The sequence below is a fragment of the Adelges cooleyi genome, unplaced genomic scaffold (genome assembly GCF_023614345.1).
Source record: "Adelges cooleyi isolate 19-005CV unplaced genomic scaffold, UGA_ACOO_1.1 ACOO_flye_CR_arks_rails_tigmint_CR_PRNA_306, whole genome shotgun sequence".
Taxonomy (NCBI): domain Eukaryota; kingdom Metazoa; phylum Arthropoda; class Insecta; order Hemiptera; family Adelgidae; genus Adelges; species Adelges cooleyi.
The window spans coordinates 1,349,760-1,359,808 of NW_026095977.1; the positions used below are offsets into that span (position 1 = coordinate 1,349,760).

Below are 10,049 nucleotides of genomic sequence, written 5' to 3' on the forward strand. Positions count from 1 at the left end.
AAATTTGACTATAGTTGTCAGTCGTAGAGGAGGTATAATTATTGTTCTTTAGTTCATTCGCTGATTGATATCGAGTGCCGAATAGTCACTACTTGCATAGTCCACGGGCGTATGCAATACGGTAACCGTTATGGTAACGAAATGGACGCAACCAACACACGGTTTTAATGGTGGTTTGTCAGCTATCTGTAAAATTCGGGTTGCCCAAAAAGTGTACGGCGCGGTTTACCAGCACGATATCGGATGGAGGTAGATCTATGGTCCCGCGGCGACCGCTGTCGTCCGCGGTAACCACTCTGGTAACGTTGGTAACCTAGCCGTTATCGTTATCAGCAATTGATACCTCAAACAACGACGCGCTGCGGCCGCCGTTGCTGTATTGATAAATTGAATGTAAACAATAAACACAAGACACACACCGCGCCGGGTAAATCGCACGCACTGCGACCGTCGAGAAGTGTTGTAAACAAAGCGAATTTGGCCGTGTAGCATATTTTTATTAAGAAAAGACGCATCATCGTACGCCCATAGGCTTTTAGCGATTTTCACGCGTTGCCGGCGTTTTTGTATTGAGTGCCATAAAAAAAAAAACGAAAATGGCCGGTGGCGTCATTCTGGAGAATTTGAGCAACCGAAAACTTTTCGTTCTCGTGTCGGCGCTGATGCTATGTCAGCTCGCTTGTTTTCTCATCGGCGGTCTCATAGGTAAGACGACACGACGATATTTTACTGTGACGACCAACACATCTTTGGCCACTTTGACCACAAACCATTGTCAAGCACCCCTAAAAATCCACATATCCTTCGGCCTGTGGTAAACAACTTAAAATATATTAGAAGAATATTCATTCGTGGAAATCTCAATACGCACGGTTTACGAGCGATCAACGTTTCAAGTAGTGTCGTCAAGTTCTGTACGTAAAACGCACAGCGTTGTCACTTGCCATTTTCCAAGGTGTCTGTCTAAATAATGTTTAGTGATTTTTTGTGTTTTGTTATAAAGTTAACATCTCTATAAAATTACTTTTACTAAATTCTTTTATTATCAGACATCGCCATAACTCGGAGAAAAATATCTTAAAAGTGGTTTTAACTAGAAATATCTTGTAGTCACTTGCTTTTGAATTAGTCGGCATTCTCAAAATGACTTCTAGTCTGATTAGATCAATTAAATATTGCACCTTAATACAAAATTGTCTTTTTGTACCATTTTTTCACCTTGGACACTTTTAACTGTACTACAATTTTTGTTTTATTTGTTTTATAGCTCCCTCTCCGTCCGCTACCGATATGGTATTGGCGTCTAAATGTGTAAAAACTTTCAACGACAGTCAACAGTGGTTTTACATCAGAGGCCAGGGTAAATGTGATACGTACGATCTAGAAAACTACTCGGATGGGCCAAACACGAATTCAATCGCCAACCACATCGTTTTTACATTTCAAGTACGCACCATCAATATGACTATTTTTCTCAATAACACAATATTATATACATCATTTTTTTAAATTATTTTATTCATTGTGTACAGATACCCACTCCTAGAGACGGTGTCACTTTGGATTTTTCGCGTTGGCAACAAAATCTTATCGGAGTCCTCTATTTTGACATTGTTTACCATCCAGGAACGGAAATGGGTAATAAATTAAGTTTTATTCTATATTCATGTTAATTGACTTTTAATCTGTGTAATCCACACAGATTTACACAATTTTTTTAATTAAAAAATGGTTTTAATGTAGTCTATAATTGTTTTTGTAGAACGTAATATTGAATTGACATTGGAAACCCGACTAGGCTATGCAAACTATGGTGATAGAGACGGCGACTGGAAAGAGTATGCGTCGTCAGTAGAAAAACGCAATTTAGATTGTGTTTCCGAAGAGGTTAGTAGACAATTTGTAATTCTTGTAATATCGTAAATTATTGTCTAATCAATTTTTTCGTTAAGGGGTGTAAGAAATAATACCTACATTTTTTTTGGATCTTAGTATTTGTTTTTTTTTTTTAATTTTCGTTTCTTTAGTTAAAATTCTTTATATCAAATATGTATATTAATTGAATTTGTTTTCCAGAAATTGGACGGCCACAACTATCAATGTTCGATCGTTCCGCTGTTTGAACTTGGGTCGTTGCATCACGATTATTATTTGATCAATATAAGGATACCGGTCGACGAACGAAACCGAATTAACTTCGGCTTGGGCCATTTGAAAGATGTCTGGCTGGTGGTAAGTGTGACGTGTTTTCTAGAAATTTTCCAGTGGACGAAATGGGAAAAAATGCGTACTAAACAAACTGTTGGTTGTCAGGTGCTCTTGTAGTTATATTGTTGTTGAGTTGATTTTCTTTTCTTAATTCATGAATTTATTATCATTTTAAATTATTGTTCTTATGAAAGTACTTATAGGCATAATAATTTATTTAATATAATTTTCTTCAATGCAAAGCTGTAATTGGTAAGAATACAGATATTGATAAAATCACTGTATATTGACATAATGAGTTTAAAGTTGTATTTTTAGAGTTATAGTGGATATTATAAGAGTTGACTGTCTGTCTATAATAATTTGTTGCGGTTGTTTCCCATATATCGTAATTAACAACACAATACAATTAAGTTATCTATTAACTCTCACATACTTAGCAACCCAGAAATTTTGAAAGTGTAATTTTCCTCTTTTTTTTGGACAGTACTAACTATTTTGGATGATAATTTGATAATTCATTTTAAACAAAATCACTTGTTATGACAATATTTTCTAATCGTAATAACATTTATGATATTACGTATGAAAATTATCAATTGGAGTTTATAAATCGAAAAATCTTATTTTGAGAGAACATTTATTATCATAAGACTCGAAAAAAAAGTGTTATTTCTTTAGTAAAAATGTAATAATTAAAACACCCATGAAAATATTTTATTGGTAATGTGATGATGAAAAAGTGAATAGACGAGAAATTATAAATTTTTAAATAAATTTAAATATTAAATGAGTTTTAAATATTCCAATTATATTATATTGTCATTCGTTGTTGTATTTTAATTATTCAAACATTTTTTTTTGGTCATTTCCAGGTAATCAATCAAAACGGTGGTTTTACTAGAATCTGGTTGTTTATGAAAACTTTATTTTTCCCATTTATCGTGGCGATAATGATATGGTTCTGGAACAGAGTGCACATGCTTGCCCGCAAACCGGTGTTGCTTGAACGGATGTTGATGACGATAGGATTCGCCCTCACGTTACTAAATCGTAAGCCCAATAACGCGACGTTTTACCTGTTATAGCGAAATCGTTTTTAACATTTTTTTTTTTTTTCCATACCAAAATATGATTTTTAGTTCCAATTGAATTCTTGACGCTATACTTCGATATGCCTTACATGTTATTACTTCAAGACGTTAGACAAGGTATTTTCTATGCTGCTTTGCTTTCGTTTTGGCTAATTTTCGCCGGTGAACATCTTATGGTGAGTTAACGGACAATCTGCATTTTACATTTATTTGCACATAATTTTGGTTTATTTCAAAAACAAATAGTAAGAATGTGTCACACCGATAACACAAACATTAACACATTTTTTTTTTCCATGTCTCTTCAATATTCACATTGATCTCGCTAACAGATTCAGGTAAATCAAATTTCTTATTTTTTTTTTACTATGGTTTATTCGTTTTAATTTTTCTTTTTCTAGTAATAATTATTGTTCATCAATATATTGAAAACTATCTTTTTAACTATGCTTTTGTTTTGATATTATACAGGAATCGCAGCAGAAACGTTTACGATCGTATTGGAAATATTTGAGCGGTGTTGCTGTCGGATGTATTTCATTGTTTGGTTTTGATATGTGCGAAAGAGGAGCGCAATTGAAAAATCCGTTTTTCTCCATTTGGGTAACACAAACGGGCACGCACTTGGCAGTATCCTTTTTATTTATTCAAAGAACTAAAAATTATAAATTATGGTAAACATCTTTGTTTACAATATTATAATTATAAGAAATCATCACATTCGAAACATTTGATTCAAGTAAAATATAGATATGGATTTAAAATAATAATTAATATACTTGATTCAGAACTTCAGCCTGAGCATATTAAGTACAAATACAGGTACATTTTTAAAGTATTTATATATTAAAAAAAAAAAACTTAAATTAATATAAAAAGGACAATTGGGGGAAAAAAATTTAGCTTGTAATAGTAATGATCAACAAATTTACCGACCAGAGGTCGTATTTTGGCTGAAACAATGTTTGTTCATTTTTACTTTTGATGAATAGAATAAGTTTATGAATATATTAAAAGAGTTTTTTTTTAAGTATTTTAATGTTAAATACAAATACGTTTTAAAGTAGTTATTTTGTGAGTATTTAAAATACATATTTGATTACTTCTAAAAATGTATTGGAATACATTTACTCAAATTGAGTCAAATGTACATTACAACACTGTAAAGTAGTTTATTTTTTATTACATGATTTTCAAATAAATACCAATACTTTCTTAGAGTTCAGAAACTTATGTTATTGTGAAAATTGTTGGACGGCTTGACACCAACGTGGATATATTAAATGTGAGATACGAAAACATTTTTATAATAATATATTACAGTTTATACTCGACATAGGTTTGTAGTCAAATCAATAATTTAAGACACAAGTTTGTACTTTTTGGTTATTTCTTTTAAAATTTTTCAATAAAAAAAATAATAATAACATTTGTGGTTTTTAATCAAAATAATATTACTGTTTAAATAAAAAAATCTGTTTTTTCCCTAACAAACAATAATTGATAAGATTTTGTGTTACACTTTATATATCATATTATTGGAAGGTTTTTGACGTATTAGAATACATTATCACATACGTTTTAACAACATTGATTTAAAAACGTTTTATAAAAAATGTCCGAAACTATGAGAAACGTACAATTGTCTTTAACGCACTCCTCTAGTTAACCTTCATCATATTGGCCGCCTTGTCTGGAGGTTTCTATTTCATTTTCTTGTCGTATATGATATGGAAGGTGTTTTGCAATATCAGCGCACGAAGATCGGCGTTGCCGAGCATGTCTAACGCTCGGCGATTGCACTACGAAGGATCAATATACAGATTTAAATTCTTGATGATCGCTACTCTGTTGTGTGCTGCTTTGACCGTGATAGGGTTCTTGATGGGACAAGTAAGTCTATCCGTAACATTAATCTTAATATTGCAAAAAATAGTTTTTTTTTCCTACTTTGGAGGCAATTTAATAAATAACTTAAAAAAAGGGATAAATTTTACCGTCTAATAATCTCATTATTGTACATTTTTTTATACTGTCTGATTTCAAAGTAGTTTTGCGATAATACTTTATATTTGTCTTTTTTTTATTTTGTCCATATTTCCTAAGATATTGGAAAAAATGTAAAAGTTGTACTAACAAGAGCTTTATATAAAGAAAAAATTGCACCGTTTAAATTTATTGGGACTTTTAATATTTCAAAGTACATACCCCGACGTAGCGTTTAGAAAAACAATTTTTTAGTTAGAAATTTACATCTACTACTTTTTTTGCTAAGCTTCTGTCTCTATTGACTGGTCTATTATATAAGTGATATAACAGATTCCATGTAAGCCTAATAAGTATCGTTCACTTTAGGCGTCCGAAGGACGATGGAAGTGGAACGAAAGTACGGAGCTGGAGTACACGTCGGCATTTTACACCGGTGTGTACGGTATGTGGAACATTTACATATTTGCTCTGATCGTGCTGTATTCTCCATCTCACAAACACTGGCCGTCGGAAGTCGGTAAGTATTCGGTTCAGAGCCGCCGCTTACCTCTAATCGACTAAAGTTCTAAATTACCGTCTACGGCGTGTTACAGATATCAACAACAGTTCGAGCGATACAATCGAATTCAGTCGTCTGCCAACCGAACCCACGGAAATGTCGTCTCTTGCTTCTTTCTCTAGGAAATCTGCTTTCGACTGAATGGCGCCCTCGACATTAACTTAACATACGCTAGACTTTATCGAGACTTAATCACTATCATGACATTTATTGATATTCGATTGTTCGTCTAAAACGGACAATATTATTATAGCATTTTTTTTATTAGCCGTAGGTAATTTTAAACGACTGTTGTAATTTTTTTTAGTTTGATGAATTATTTCAAACTAGACGTTTATATGATTTTAACTTTTAAACTATGGCAGATATAATTTAAGGTTTAGCAAAAAGTTAAGCTCTGATTTTAACGGTAAAGCATTTTGAGTACATTAACAACAGACATTTCTAAACTTATATTTTGTACCTACTTTAATATTCGGCTAATGTATTAAATGTAGTAATTATTGCATTTTTTTTATTCCTTTTTAACCTTTAATTATTATCGCTTAATAGAAAAAATGCAAAATAAAAATTAATTAAATTTCATTTAACAAAAGTAATTACTATTCAAATATTTCACGTATTTTCCCCTTTAAAAATCGACGCAAAACTAGTGTTGATGATAATTTACATTTCTGATTTAATACATTTTTAATAATTTATTATAGATATGTATACTTTTTTTTTTTAATTGGGATTGTTAAACTCGCTAAATTATTGTCATTTTAAGGATCTCATTTTGATTATTATTGGTTCAACGTCACAATATTTTTATATAGTATTGTATTTTTAAGACTAATATAGACATACATATTTATGTAATGTAATAATATTAGTAATATATTTTCAAATTCTTTTGTCATTCGGTTTAAATTGAAATGTCTGATAACACTTGTGTTACGATTACATTTTTACATTATAATTGATAATTAACTATTGTATTTACGTGTCTAGCTTAAGAACCTTTTTTATTTTTTAATTTTGTACATATAAAAAACATCTTCTGTGATGATAACAGTATTATTATTTCAATAGGCGTAAACTAACATTGTAGTCTGTATTGTTCTTCGTGTAAAGTTTACTTAAAAAAACATTATAATTGAATATCTAAATTGTATACATTTTATAAATTAAACATCTATTTATGGTAAAATATCATACTAGACATTTATTACTATTATTAACATATTTTACACATTTTTATTTTATCGGTCATATAACAACATTTTATTTGTGTTTTTTTTTAACATATTCGGCCGCTGTCTACATCAAAGAAGCCTTAAAACTTACCAACTAAACGATCAGGTGAATTACAACAAATTCACTACAAAATATGATAATAAAATATATTAACAAGCTTTTTCGGCTTCACCACCAATGTTATCACTCCACTCGGATTTCGCCGGCCATTAGTAGAAGTGATTTCCACATTATACCTGACATTTAGAACATCCAAGCAGGAAAGCAAACATCAGTACACTACTTCAAAGAACTCTGCCAGTTTATCACTGTTGATCCAACTAAAACGCGTCAGTGAGGGCTTCAGACCGTCCGTTTCGGTGGTTGGAAACTAACTGACTATAAATATCAATAAAACTGTTATTTGTTCAATATTTGTGGCCAGTTAAATTGTGTGGATTCTATTCGGAAAACTTACACAATCGGCTGGTAAAATAACCGGGGCTTTTTGAAAAACGCAAAAATGTTTTTTTTTTTAAATCGATTTTCTTAAGGTGAATATTAATATTATGGTTTCTCGACACAACCAAAAAAAAAATGTCATCATGTGAATTTTTTTTTTAAAAACTAATTGTGCCGTAAGCAATATGATCATCAATCAAAGATATCTTGTCGATGCGCTACTAAAAAAATTAAAACGGCTGTTAATTTTACAAAAAAAAAATAAACTTTCAAAACAAGTGTATTGTTTACAGGTACAATTAGTATTGAACAAAGTAAAGCCAGTTTGTGATGTTGTCGACGACCAATATTTACCAGCTTCGATGCAAGTTGGATTTACAAATGGTGCCGAAGACCACACGAGTTACGAAAACGATTTGTTTGATCGTATTTTCCTCGATTAGGTAATATTAAAAAAATTTACCTAGGTATTTCCAATATTATGAACAAAGTTATGTGTTTGTGGGAAAATATAGTGTAACGTGTCTGCTTGGCTAGTCTAATACAAATGAATATTGTCTTAGGAAATAGTGTCACGTGTAAAAATGGTACCCAATTGTTCGAGTACACATAATACAGTTTATTACAAAATACATTTAGAAACATATTTTCCTGAAATTCAAAAAACATTCACATTTTCCAATCACCAGTTTTTCCAATAGGACAAATAGTTATTGGAAATAGTGGAAACTGATAACAGTGGTAGCACACCTACTAAATATGTTATAAAGTGTTATCACTGAACAGTCCATTCTGTGGTGTTATCACTATGTTATGAATTGTACCGCCGACCGCGTTCGTCTGAACGTTTGGTATACAAACAAAACATTACAAAAGAAACTTTGTTCGACAATTTAAACGGAAAGAAATTGCATTCGCGAACAGTTTTCTTTGTTAAATTTCAATTTTTCCATTTTACTAGTGATCCAGTGATCCGAATAGAGTAGCTGTTGTTGCCGTGCACCTTCGAAACCGCCGTCTTTTGCTTCTGTCTGGTAAGTTTTCTCAATAATATTAATGTTTGTTATAACTTAAGAAAACTATATGTTGAAAAAACCAATGCCCAGTCAGTCAATCGGACGTGCAACGTAGATCGTATTATACTGACTCAATAACGGTCGTCCACTTGAGAAAAACAACCCCTATTGTGTTTGTTAATATTTCACATCGTCATCAATTAAACTAGGTACTAAATTTGACTTGATTGATATCAATCTTGTGGCCAAGTTTATTTGGATGACATTCGCACAAGTTTGCTTGTTGTGAAACTCTCTTAGTCGTAGTCAACCAAAAACGGTCGAGTTCCACCAATAACCTTCCAAATTGCCAAATAATTTTGTATTTTCTGTTGTAATTATCAGCAACCAAACTGGGTCAAGTATTACACTGACATTCATCATTAAAACTACCCGGTTTTTGTTACTCTATCGTTTTAATCATTTGTACAGGATCGGATATTTGTCATACATTGTTCGAGGTCAGCAAACTCAGCCGTACGTAAAAAATATATAGGATTTCTTAGATCTATACTCGTTGTTGTACAAAACGTAATGTAAATCAATAAATGGCATTTGCGTTTGACAGTTATTATTTAAATAATAATACCTGCATATGACAATTTAGTTCTGATCATAAAAAGCTTATTTTTTACTCTTCAATGTATTATTATTGGCGGACAATATTTCATCTACGAGTAAAAAGATTATTAATTTTTTGTCATTGGTCATCAACTAAAGTAGTGGTTACTTAATCAGCATCCAACTGGTGGCTAGTGCTAAGTCTGACTCGGTTTATTGTTACAACTTAACATTATAATATGTCTAAAAAAGATATTTAACGAGAATTCATTTTTTTTTTTTTTTGGCTAGTATAAATGTAGTCGAGTCCCAATTAGTTGTCATTTGGCACTGTTCCTATAAGTAGATCAATGTTGTATGTACTTATTTTTATGTGTTGATTAAGAGAAGAGTAGCTATTTTCTCAAATCATATGTTAAGTTCAACAAAATTTGTATGGTTATTAGATTATGTTATTACCAATGTTAATATATTTAACAATTTTGTACAAAAATGTGCCCTTGACAATCAAAGTTGTGTATTATTGTAATATATTTAAATTTTAAATGGATTCAAAATTAAAATAGCCAATGAGATTTTCAAAGGCACGACTACTTGCAAGTTAAATTCAAGAAAACAAAATACAATTCCATTATTAATTTATTAATTTTGTCACGGTTAAATTAATTACTTACGGAGAATCTGAGAAGTTTTACCCAAAGTTTTACATCTAAATCTGGACATTTGCATTTTACAATTTTTCAATGACTTTTAACTTGTCCAACGTTTTTTTTTGTTGATAAAAATCGAAACTTATTAAGAGACTTAAGTTATCACTTATTAAGAAAAATAATAATATTGTAGTCTTAAAAATAAAAATCAAATTATAGCAACTAAAAAAAACATTTACGGTTAATTAGATTG

The 10,049-nt window shown here is 31.0% G+C and overlaps 1 protein-coding gene across 1 annotated transcript; it reads left to right on the forward strand.

The window, feature by feature from the left end:
- The first annotated feature begins 401 nt into the window (after positions 1 to 401).
- On the forward strand, positions 402 to 6,520 carry LOC126839586 (protein wntless). Its single transcript, XM_050574975.1, has 11 exons — positions 402 to 705; positions 1,268 to 1,446; positions 1,533 to 1,638; positions 1,763 to 1,887; positions 2,077 to 2,232; positions 3,084 to 3,261; positions 3,351 to 3,478; positions 3,774 to 3,932; positions 4,968 to 5,195; positions 5,658 to 5,808; positions 5,885 to 6,520. Exons 1-11 carry the CDS (start codon positions 597 to 599, stop codon positions 5,989 to 5,991), a joined length of 1,626 nt encoding a protein of 541 aa, XP_050430932.1. The 5' UTR covers positions 402 to 596; the 3' UTR covers positions 5,992 to 6,520.
- The last annotated feature ends 3,529 nt before the right edge of the window (positions 6,521 to 10,049 follow it).